We start from the raw sequence: 12,280 nt of genomic DNA on the forward strand, positions 1-12,280 counted from the left end.
ACCTGGAGCTAGATTTGCCTAGACTGGCTGCCTAGCGGGCCCCAGGGATCTCCTGTCTCCTCATCTCTACTGCAGAGATCATAGGCAAAGGTTGCCACATGAAGTATGTGCCGAGAACCCAAACTCCACCAACTGCGCCATCGCTCCAACCCTTGTTTGTGTTATGATTATTATTATTTCTTCTTCTCTTCTTCTTTCCCCTCTTTCCTTTTTCCTTCTTTTCCTCCTCCTTTTCTTCTCCTCTTCCTCCTCCTCTTGTCACAATCAAGGGCAGGGTTTACAGGCGTGAGCTACCATGCTTGTTTCTTGGACTTTTAATCTGGGATGGCAAGGGACAGATGAGGAGAAGGTAGCCTTTGCCTACAGTTTTCTGATTAATAGGAAACTTTGAAGCTGGTGCAGGGGTCTAGAGAAGCTGAAAGCAAGGATACACCATAAGGAGAAAGTCTGTGGCTAGGGTAGACCAGACTCAGCAGAGAGTCTCTGAGGACTTGAATCTCACCAAATATCCCAGGCAGAAGAGAGTCTGAGACAGCGTTGTTTGTTGTCCCTGCAGCTTGGATTGCAGGCACAGGGCTGGCTGGAGGCCTGCTTTGATCCACTGTGTGTCCCACTTTCCTTAGCTTCATTTTATGTTTTACTTTTAGGGTTCTGTGGTTGAGGGAGAATTAAGAGCCATAGTGAGGAGGCATGTTTAAACCCTAGAGAGTAGAGGGTCAGAGAGAGGAACTTCAAGGCTGGTGTGGTGCTGCACACCTATATTCCCAACACTTGGGAGATGGAGGTAGGATTGTGAGTTCAAAGCCAGCCTGGACTACAAAAACAGGCTGTATTTTTATTAAAAACAAACAAACAAACAACAACCAATATAACACAAAAACCTTTTTTTTTTTTTTAATACCTCAAGGCACAAAAGGCAGGAAGAAAAAAAAAGTGCTGATTTAGAAGAACTCTCCTAAGAGGGAAAAATCATGGGGGGAATTACCTCAGGAGTCTAAGAGATTGTGTCATGTTGGGAAAGCTGTGGGTACTTGAACCTTGTCCCTCTGATGAGACTGAAAAAACAGCCTCAGACTGTCTCAGAAAAAGAACCTTGAGTCTATGAGCAATGACTTCAACAATGTCACTTCCCTGGCCATGCTGAGCCCCACAGGAAGTCTCAGAAACTCTTATCAAAAGAAGGTCCCACAAGAATGTCGCTGCCCCCAGAGCTGTGTGGTTTGATGGGCCTAGAGCATCCCTAGGAACGGCTGGGAGAGGAACTGCATAGAGAGGCAGGAGGAACTGCTGCTGGAAGGTGCGGGTTCCGGGGTCTCTGGCGCTGACAGGTGACCATTGTCTGTGTGCAGTTCATAGAAGCCCCGAGGCTGCCTCCAGATGTAGTAGTTTCTTACAGATCCCGGAGTCTAAACCTTGGGAACTTGAAAAGGTTTGTTTTATAGCTATAGAAGTTGACCCGCTAATGCCTAAGGGCCTGCTCTGTTTGTGAGATCAAGGCTCTGGTGTCTCTGTTGGCATCAGAGAAGTTTTAGTTGTAAATCTATATAACTAGGGGCAAAAGGGTAGGGGCCAAAGCCCGGACAGGAAAGCCATTGTGAAGAATGGTCCCTTTCTGCCTTTGCTTCTTGGGTGCATTTTCCCATTTATTGAACGTGGGAGGGAAACAAGGATCAGTGAGTGTACCAGTACTCCCAGAATGATCTCCCAGTGAATGCACCAGACTCAACCAGCAGGAGCCACTGCGATGCACTGGCCGTCCTTCTAAGACGCTAGGATCTAGGCACTGGCAGAACCAGCTCTGCACACCAGACATTTCCTTCTCAGGTAGGGTGACACTTAAGAAAGGCCTGGGTTTGGGAAGTAATTAGGTCACAGGGGTAGAGGCCTTTGAATGGGATTAGTGCCCTTGTAAGAGATCAAGGAGGGCTGGAGAGATGGTTCAGAGGTTAAGAGCACTGGCTGCTCTTCCAGAGGCCCTGAGTTCAATTCCCAGCAACCACATGGTGGCTCACAACCATCTGTAATGAGATCTGATGCTGTTTTCTGGTGTGCAGGTGTACATGCAGACAGAACATTGTATACATAATATAAATAAAAATTAAAAAAAAGATCAAGGGGCTCATTTGCACACTTCGAGGAGGTAAGCCAGACAACACCAACCAGACCACATCCTTATTCTGCCTTGGTCATGGCCCCAGCCTGTTGAAGGTTTTTAAAAGCCTCCCAGGTTATGCTCTTTGGCTTTAGCAGTCCACAGACAACATAGCTTTGCCTTTTACTTTAAGATGGGAAAACTATTGGAGAGAAGGAAGACCCCAGCCACGATGTGGAGGTCGAAGCAGGAGTCACTTCATAGGAGGCCTTTGATGAAGGCTCTGGAAACGTTCTGAGACAGGGCTAGCACAATGCAACAGATTCAAGGGTAGTGCATGGAGGGTGTCCTTGTCTAGACCCAGTGCAAGGTTGGAGCTGCTGTTCCAGAAAGAGGTGGCCCCACCTTTTAATATTTTTAGGAACAAACTGCAGAGATTCTTCATTTTCTTTATCCTCTCTGAAGGCTTCCTTTGTGGTTTTGGTCAGTTTTCTCACAGTTGTTTCTGAGAGAAGTATGATCCCAGCATATAAATGTTTAGCGACATTCGCCAATTGATGTGGTCAGAGTATGACAGAATAGGGTCCTTTAGGTCCAGAAGAGCCTTGGGTATGAAACTATGCCTGGGGACACACATCTCCTCAGGTCCTGTGTTGATTTCTTAGTTACCTAAGAAGTCACCACAGAGCCATAGATTTTTTTTTTTTAATTCTTTTCACATTTCTCGGATACTTAAGAGTTCAGAATTAAGGGGTGGTGGGCTTGTGCTTCCTTTGAAGGCCTCAGAAAGAATGCTTGCTATACTCCAGCTTTCTTACAGACAAATTAGTCAAGTCTCTATTCAGAGCACACCGGCATCCTCACTGTGTGAGCTGTCTTCACGTCACCTTCTTTCAAGGACATTGCCTGGATGTAGAATCCATAATGTGCTTGAATCTAGAGACGTCTGTTCCTTATTAGAGGGTACTTGGGGGTAGCGGGGATTAGAACTTCAGGACACCTTTTGTGAGATAGTTTACCGTACAGCAGCTCTGGATTGGACATCATTTGAGCTTAGTTGTAATTGAGGCTGAGGTAGAACTATTGAAATGCTTAGTACCACTATCAGGCTATTTGTTTATTTTTAAGGATTGTCCATTAGGTTTATTTAAACTGAAAATTTAGAAGTTTGGGTTTGATGGTACAAACCTGTAACCTCAGCACTTGCAAGACTGAAGCAGGAGGACTGCTACAAGTTCAGAGCCGGCCTAGGCTATACATGGAAGTACCAGAACATCCCAGGTTACATAGGAAGGTCCTATATCTAAAAACAAAAGCCAACCAGACAATGAGATTAAAAGAGAAGCTTATCTACCCTGTATGTATAGATGTTTTGTGTGCATGTATGTGTGTGTGCTATATATGTTCCTGGTGCCCAAGGACATCCAAAGATGGCATTGGATGCCCTAGAACTAGAGTTATGGATGGTTTTGATTTACCATGCGGGCACTAGGAACAGAACCTGGGTCCTCTGCAAGATCCATCAGTGCTCATAGCTGCTGAGCTGTCTCTCCAGCCCCTACACTGCTTTTTTTTTTTTTTTTTTTTTTTAACTTGAAGTCTTTGGGTTATCCAAGTGTAAAATTCCTGAAAGATTGAAGGAATAACTCCTATGTGATAAAACAGTATTCCTGCTGAGGATTATAACCTGCATTTGTTCAGAAGCCTGGGCAGGACAAAGTGGCCCTTGTGATATTCTCAGTTTCCGGCTTTGCCATCTGTGATAGCAGTTTGTCAGATGAAACAGAGCAGTAGAGCCAGGTCCCGGAGCACTAGCTGTGGCAGCGTGAGTCCCGCTTCCTCCACCAGTCCTGTCAGCACTCCCTTGAGGCTGGGTCCAAGCTGCCCAGGTGGTATGTGTCGCCGTGACTGCTATTCTTTGTGGGCACATTCCTCAGTGATGAGCCAGCAGCTATCAGCGGGTGCCTCAAACTCACAAGTAAACTCTAAGAGTTGTTTATCAAAGGAAGTCCCCACTCTATCAGTGATAGGCCATATCAGGGCTTGCAGTGTGCTTAAACAAAATTCCATAGCAACAGTACACATTTGGGAACGCTGAATTGTCCTAGTCCTGATGGCTTTTATGGTGCTCCTGATGTTGTAAGGAAGTGGGTGCAAGTTGGCAGATGGGAGGTGAGTCAGGGACTGGGCTTTTCCTGCCCAAGAGGAGATTTGATTGGAAGGTCAGGCTGGAGACAGGCTCACACAGAGCTGAGACAGACTTATGCCTCGCTTCTGCAGGGCGAGCCTTGGAATGCGTCGTTTGGTAACCGGCCATAGCAGGAGAAGTTTAAGGCAGAGACTTGCAGACTGTACACCAGAGATTTGGCACAAGTGACCACCTTGTAGCTAGGCTTTCCCCGTCTGTACCTTCAGTTCCTAAGCAGGTGAGGCCTGTCAAGCAGGTTGTGATATGTGGCCTACCTGCCCTCTGCCCTACTTTCCCTGGGTCAGATGAGCACTTTGGGTGACGTGTGAAGGGCGCTGGTGGCACCCAGGTCAGGCTGTCACCACCCCAGTGCAGCTCCCTCAGTCACATGTACTCTTGAGTATTCTTTGAGGACATTTCTACTATTCCTCTAGTGGGCACTCTCTCTGCTAAGTGGGAACAAAGCTGTGGCTGTGTTCCCAGGGCAGGAGCCTGTGGTAAAGCCACCATACTTTAGGGATGAGCATAGGACAAAAAATGTGCACACATCATTTCCTTTGACTAATCTTTGTGGTCTTAGTCCTGATGTGGCTTCTGACAGTAGTTATGCTCCCTTGTCGAAGATGAAGTTTTTAATGTAGGACCCAGATGGGACAGAAGGTGACTTCTACAGGCCCGCTCCACGCATGCGTCACTGTTTTGGATTGCGGCGGCAGCAGACTCATTAGAAAAGCAGACAGCACCCTGGCGCATCTGCCTGGTGAGATGTGCAGACTGTGGCTCAGGGCTCAGCGGACAGAGCGGTGTGTGCTGTCTGCTCTACACACCAGGGGCTATGGACGTCTGGCTCAGGCCATGGAAAACCCTGAGGAGACAGCCCATGGTGGGGCAGCTTTGTCCTGGAATGTTCTGGCCTGGCATAATGTCATGTACTTCCCTTGGGGGGAAGGGTGCTATGGTCTGCCCTCTACGGGGCATTTGTGCTTCCTGTGCCAGGCCAAGTCCTCCTGCTGCCTGAGGGGAATGCTGGGGACAGGTGAGCTACCTGTCTTATTTGGCAGACTGTTTCTGGCATCACTTCCGAGGACACCAGAGCCTGTGTTGGTAATGGCCACACCTGCTCACTTTGGTCCTAACCCCTCTTCCTTATATTACAGCAGAAGAAGTCCTATCTGGAGCGGAGCGTTAAGGAAGCGGAGGACAACATCCGAGAGATGCTGATGGCACGAAGGGCACAGTAGGAGCTGCTGGGAAAGTTCTTCCTCCTGACCCCTCCATCCTGTCAAGGCACGGGCTGCGCAGGGTGCTGGCCTCTCTGCCCCGTGGCCCCAGTCTCTCCATCACCCCCAGGCCCCTGCAGGTCCCACCTGAATGTTTGCCATCCCTGCCCAGGACACTCTTTCCTGGGGCAAGCCAGCAGCTCTCAATAGAGGGAAGACTGGAGGGCAGACGGGGAAAGCTGTGCAAGCCTGTCTAGGCACGTGGGTTAGACAATAAAGTCTACGTCCTGCTTTTCTCCGGCTGAGGGGGGAGAGGCAAGTGTCTTCCTTAGCTCATGTCCCTTTTTCTCCCCTTTTTGGTCCTTCTGACAGGTGAGTCATGGGCCTTTATGTAGACCATAGAAAGAAGAAAGAAGACAAGTTTATAGGTGAAGGGGACAGAGTCATAGTGGGACTCAAGATTCCTTCCCTTTTTTTCTCCCCAAAATTCCAAAACAGTTCAATAGCCAGCAGCAAGTCCAGGCTCTGTCTGGCCATGGTGGGCACCATGGTCTTGCCTCCTAGTGTTCCCCAAGGGGCAGTGGAGTTGGAGAGAGGGCTTGCACTTTGTTCTTTGGACAGTACATCCATTGTGCAGCTTTTGGGACTTTCACTGCAGGTTAAATACAATTGCACTGAAAACTAGATGTACAGCCTCAAAGCTCCTCCCTTCCTGTCGCCCTGCAGTTGGCCATTGCACAAACTCTTGAGATAAGTTGCTGAATCCAGTAAATTGGGAGCATTGATCTAGTGTGTAATAATGATATAAAATTGTTTCTGAGACACAATCTCTAGTCCAGGCTAGCCTCAAACTGACTGCTTAGCCAAAGGTGACTTTCACTTCCTAAGCAGTGGAAGGGCACCTCCTCCCTCCTCATGCCCTGCCCCCACTGCTGTTTTAGAAGGGCAGCTGGCAGGGCTACCCTGGTGCTCTGAAGCAAAGGACACTCTTGACTTGTTTTCTGACAGCTTAGTGACACCTTGTGGCCAAATGTGAGATGAACAGGTTAGCTAGTTAGGACTCCTGGAGAGCAATCCCAGCAGCCCAGAGGTCCCTTTCCCAGGTCCTGGGCAAAAGTGAGTAAACATGCTTGCCTGAGCCATCCTTGACACTGGGCCGTGGGCACCCACTTTTAGGAGGCAGCCAGAATAGAAGGAAAGTTCCTCTTTATGTATTAGACAATGGTTGTCACAAGCTGACCTGTGCACACCTTACAAACCTTGATGGATGGAAATACAGATGCACAGCCCCAAGGTAGTTTAGATTATCTGGAATAATTCAAACAGTCAGGTTTGGGGCAGATTTATTGAAACATACAGGGTGTGAGCAGAGAGTCCTAGTGGTGTATCACATATTGCCATTACCTTGAGTGTATAATTTAAACATTATAAATATATATTTCGTAACTAAGCCTTTGGCCAAAAAAAGGTAAATTATTTAGCACATTTGTTAAAGATCAGTAAGAAATGAGTTCTGAACATTAAAAAGATCAAGTCACTGAATTAAATAAACCCTCACTAATCTAAAACTCCATAGGACTGAAGGTAGAGGCGTCTGTGCAGAGCTAGCCACTTAAAGCAATCACAGGAGATGGGACCAGGCACACCTATCAGAGGTGGCACAGAATGGCCAAGCAGGAGAGCTGGGCTCCTCAGGTGAGCATGTCCCAGAGGCAGCAGCAACAGAGAGCAGTCCAACAGGCTGTGAGGCAGGTGGATGGGCCCAAGTCATCTCGTCTTTGGTCTTCCACCACATACACTGGAAAGAGAAATGAAAGGGGGAGTGAGAAGGCTGTAGTGTAAACCTTAGGCCCTGCAGTCACCTCCCAGGACCAGACGGAGTGACAGCAGTGGCTATGCCACCTTCTGCCTGTGCCAGGGATGCAGAGGAAGAAGGGTGGCTGTCTCACCCACCACTTCCTCTCTTCCCATCCCTCAAGACAATGACATTCTTCCTCCTAGGAATGAATAAGAGGGACACTACAAAATGACCCTAAACCACGGCAGTGAAGCTGCTGACCCTAGTCAGCTGATAAGCCAGGAAGCAACTGTTCCAGCCCTACAGAAGGTGTGAGGGAGGATGTGTGTGTGTGTGTGGGTGTGTGGTAAGCCATGTGGAATTCAAGGGAATGATTGGGAATAAACAACAACAATAAAAACCCACCAGACAGTGGTGGCACACACCTGTAATGCCAGCATTCAGGAGGCAGAGGTAGGCAGATTTCTGAGTTCAAGGCCAGAGTGGTCTACAGAGTGCAGGTCAGCCAGGGCTACATAGAGCAACCCTGTCTCAAAAACAAAGCAACAGAAACCTTGAGTGATACTCAGTTGCAAATTATACTGTAAAGCAAAGCAGGGAGGACAGAGGCTCTGGAGGCCTTCAGAACGGAGCTGGAAATCTGAGCCTATGCCTGAATACACCTCCGTTTCTCTTCCCCTACGGGCCTGTTCTCCAGTGGGTAGCAGTTGGCAGCTATTTCTTTAAGCTTAGAACAACCATCAAAACCATACCAGTAAGGAGTTCAAACTCCCACAACACAGGAATATGTGGATTTTTATGAACTGGACCAGTTCTGCACCAGACCTTCAGCTCTAGTCTTTTGTGTGTGTTCTATTGTTATACCTTGGTAGGAGAGTGCCCTGGCTTATTAGGGATCTGGCACAGGTTTAATGCTAGAGCACTCAGCCCCAGTCTCCAGCTAACATCCACTGGGGTGGTTGTTCACAATGGCAAGACGTAGCCAAAAGCCTACTACAGTGTCATCCAACCCTCAGCTGCCTTGAGTGACAGCTCCGGGTCACTAGTCTCCTGTTTCCCCTTAAGACCCTCTCCCTGGCACTAGTCGCAGGGCCTTGTCTCCCATGAGAACCAGTGGACCTTGAGCTTGCTCAACTACATCAACACAAATGCCGAATCCTGCTTCCTTCACTGCTTTCCTCTCCACATCAGCCAAGGTCACTCCTGCCAGGTCTCAATTTCACAAATTCCTGGAAACCTGGGGACTTAGAGACTTCGAGCTTGTTCTTCCTAGACTGCTGATGGAGGTTGAAAGATGCCCAAGGCATCCATTTCCAGAGGACAGTCTAGTCTCCCAAAGCCCTTCTGACTCCCCCTGCCTGTCACAGAGGCCAGGGGGGTGGGGACAAGGTGGGGTCTGCAGGTCTCCTACGTGCCTCTTTCTTGTTTTCTAGTTAACCAAAGCAGCAGGAATTAGCCCAGGAGCAAGTCCAAAGGAAGGCCTTCCAGAGCTTTACAGCATAGCCTGTGAGCCCAGAGATGGTAAATCTTCCAATAGCATGTTCTAAATGGCGGATCTCTAACCAATCAGGAGCCTCACGGCTGTCGTTGGTATTGCCACTGTCCCTGTCACCCCTCTGAGGGAATCTGCTTTGAGAATTCTCACACCTTCCCACTTTGGAATCAGTCAGGTATTTTGTGCTCAGTGGGCATGTCCTGAAGCCGAGCTGGGAGTGCCAGTCAGTCATACGGCAGGCAGGCACTGCAGCAGAGATGGCTGCAGCAGGCATTCTGCACTCAGGTCAGATGGAATGTCCTGGTAACTGCCTCCTGTAGGCAAAGCGGTGTGTGTACACTACTGGAAACCTCATGTAAGTCGTGCTAGCTCCGTGAGTTTTTCTCCTGCACCTCCTTTCAGTCTTTCTAGTTTTTTAAAAGAAGAAAAAGGGGGTTGGATGTCAAAAGCAATGGGTAGGTAGGACTGCAGACCTGGTCTCTCCAGACCTGGTCTGGAGAGAGGTTCTGGCACTGTAGAGCTTGTTGAGTTTGAGATCCTTTCTGGAGATCAAGTGCCCCCCTGTGGCCGGTCTTGAGACAAAGACTGCGTCCTAGGTCCTCTAGTACATAGGGCTTTTAGAAACTGGCTCCCTGGTTCACCTAAGGACTAACCTCATTCACTCACTAGGGCACAGATGATCCTGTTCAACCTTAGGGGCCTCTGTACTGGTCCCGGGCAAGAAGGGTCTGAGGGAGCTCTATTTTCAGTGACCAGGCTGGGATGACATCAAATCTAGGCTCCTTTGTGGCTTTGTCTTTTGTTAAAGCCACCCCTCCACCTTGAAGCAGCTGTCAGTCTTCTCAGCGCAAGCCTGGTGTCTACAAAGGACAAGGATTTATAACTTTGCCATCTGGGTGCAAATACAAGAGTTGGTGGTGGGGTGGGAGAGCACAGGGTGGGAACTAAAGGCTCAGAGTAGGTCAGAATGGCTCCAGAGGCCTTGGGTGCAGAGCAAGTTTGGGAGGACTCAGACACTTACGGGCAAGGCAGCTACCCAATTCTTAAGTCTCTATGGTAGAAGAAAGGTAGACGGGCCATGCCAAGAGGCACAGAGTCTCCTGTGATCACGTGCCTACCCAATTCCTGGGGTCTTTCCCCAGGGCCACCTGACATATCACACCAGATGCCCCTTGGTCCCAGGATAGTCCACAATCTCACGAGTCATTTACAAGGGAGGTGGGATAGGGCAGGGACGAGTCATGAATGTGAGCGCAGGCTTTCTCAGGTGATGTCAGCCTGACATCTGAAACCTTCACTTGCGCTGCCCTGACCTTCTAAATGATTAATCAAAGGCTCTGGTGTGCTGCTCGAGTCTCCAAGTCCTTGTGCATGCCTGTGAGTGCATCTGCAAACACCACGGAGGAGGAGAGGCAGACAGTCTGCCGCCACACCTTTTTACATGGAGCAAGAACCTTCAAGATGGCCGTTGAAGCACCACGTCACAGACCCAGAGACAGATCTTCCTGAGGGGTCTGTCCTCAACTGTTAGGACCATTTAGCCACAGCACCTCATAAGAAGTGCCACCAGTGGAGTCTCAGTTGCTGTCACTCCATGTAAGGCATCTAGACAAACAGACGGCAGATAACTAGCTTTCCTGAGATTACAGAGGATGCCAGAATGCTTTCTTTTTAAAATTAATTTATATTTTATTAACACTGATGTTTTGCCTGCATGCATGACTGTGTGAGGATGTCAGGATCTTGGCGTTAGAGACAGTTGTGAGCTACCATGTGGGTGATAGGATTCGACCCAGAGTCCTCTGGAAGAGCAGTCAGTGCTTTTAACTGCGGAGCCATTTCCAGCCCACCAGAATGCTTTTCTATTGTGTAGATCAAGAGGCAAATAAGTAAGAAATCCTAAGCATTATTATAAATGGAAGCTCAAAACCTCACAGGATGGCTTGCACCTTCTCCCGTAGGATATGGGACTGTCAGGGCTTGGCACACCTCGGCCAGGTTCTATGACCACAGCTACCTTGCCTGGTGAGCCTGGCTGTGCCCAGCCCTTGTGCCTTTCTCACCTTTATGTCTCAAGCTGCCTTAGGAAGCTTCAGGCCTCATGATCGCTATGAAATTGACCCGTGAGAAACCAGGGCTCCTAGGTCCCTACTCTCCCTACCTCAGTGTCCTGAGATACTCTGAGGTAGACCAGACTGAGAAACAGAATCCTCTGCCACCGCCTTGCTTCCTTCCACGTGAGGCCAGGTTTATGGGTTGGTTTTAAAGAGTCTTGACCTGAGTATGGATCCTGTTCCTAGTCACAATGAGTGCAGCTGAGAGGCTAAGGAAACCTAGGGAACCCCTGGGTCATCCAGATGAGCCCCAAAGCAATCCGGCCCAGGGCTGTCACAGAGTCAGCTCGTTAGCACTGTTACCCAGGGCTGTGAGCAGAACACCTGGTAGCATCACTTGGATAAACAGAACTGAAAGGTGAGTGATGATACAGGAGGTTACAGTGTGGCATTACCCTCAAAACCCTGAACCACAACTGAGCACATCTACAGGCAGTCCCGGCCTAACATGCAGGGCCACACTGCCACCCTCTAGGCACACACTGGGACGGGGCTGGCTGGGGTCTGTGGAGCTGTAAGCCTCTGAGCCAGAGATAAGATGCAGGTAATGTGTAGAAGAACTGAGCTCACGTTGGCCATATTATGGACTGGAGAGTCAAGCAAAGAATCTGCTGCCACCACCCAGGGAGTCAAAGGCGGGTCCTTACCTGTGCATTCCATCTACTGCTTCCTGGACCTGGGCTCTGCGCCATCAGGATGGCTCACCTCAGTCTGGCTACATGTGCCACGGGATATGGCTGTCTCCTTACTGTGCCTCTGTTCTCCGTTTGAGGCCAATGAAGGTCAGCATGTTAGTCAAGATCTAGCTCCTGCCCTGCTCCAGAATGTGATCTGGAGTCAGAGCCCATCCCTTGAGAAGGTCTTGCTCTAGTGGGCAACTGTGACAGAGTAAATGCCTGCTAAGTGAGTGCCCAGCTGGCCCTCCAAGAGCTCTTGTTTAACTTTTCCTCCGCTGTCTGACTCCTCATTGCTTGGTGCTCTCAGAATGATGGTTATGTACATAGCCTTAAATCCTGACTTGCTACTGACCCACTAATAATAGGGAAGAAGTCACAGCTCTGACCTAACAAACCGGAAAGTAACACATACAAAGGGTATCATGAACAAAATGAGGAGGTGAAGTGTTTGGTGGACCTGGCAGGTGGTTGAGAAGGTAGACCACCACAGGAGCTACAAAGAGGACATTCTACGGGGGAAATCATGAAAATACAAGGTCTTCTTATGGGTCTGTGAGGGAGGAGCTTCTATTAACCTGTCTAACTGGTTCCATATTATTAAGAATGATAGTCTAGACACAAGGTGAAGGGAATGTGTGGGGGGATACATAGACAGATGACAAAGGATGCGATCTGTGTGGAAGCCAGGGTAGCAGG

General features: G+C 49.0%; 2 protein-coding genes across 2 annotated transcripts in view; one reads left to right on the forward strand and one right to left on the reverse strand.

The window, feature by feature from the left end:
* Pfdn1 (prefoldin subunit 1) overlaps positions 1 to 5,831 on the forward strand; it is a 56,134-nt gene extending 50,303 nt beyond the window's left edge. Inside the window, exon 4 of the mRNA XM_055625506.1 lies at positions 5,438 to 5,831. Coding sequence (XP_055481481.1) covers positions 5,438 to 5,521 — 84 coding nt within the window. The 3' untranslated portion in view covers positions 5,522 to 5,831. The remainder of the gene's footprint in view (positions 1 to 5,437) is intronic.
* A 995-nt stretch (positions 5,832 to 6,826) lies between these two features.
* Cystm1 (cysteine rich transmembrane module containing 1) overlaps positions 6,827 to 12,280 on the reverse strand; it is a 58,136-nt gene continuing 52,682 nt past the window's right edge. The window contains exon 5 of the mRNA XM_055625687.1: positions 6,827 to 7,298. Coding sequence (XP_055481662.1) covers positions 7,192 to 7,298 — 107 coding nt within the window. The 3' untranslated portion in view covers positions 6,827 to 7,191. The remainder of the gene's footprint in view (positions 7,299 to 12,280) is intronic.

Source organism: Psammomys obesus, unplaced genomic scaffold (assembly GCF_907164565.1).
Source record: "Psammomys obesus unplaced genomic scaffold, mPsaObe1.curated_primary_1811, whole genome shotgun sequence".
NCBI lineage: Eukaryota > Metazoa > Chordata > Mammalia > Rodentia > Muridae > Psammomys > Psammomys obesus.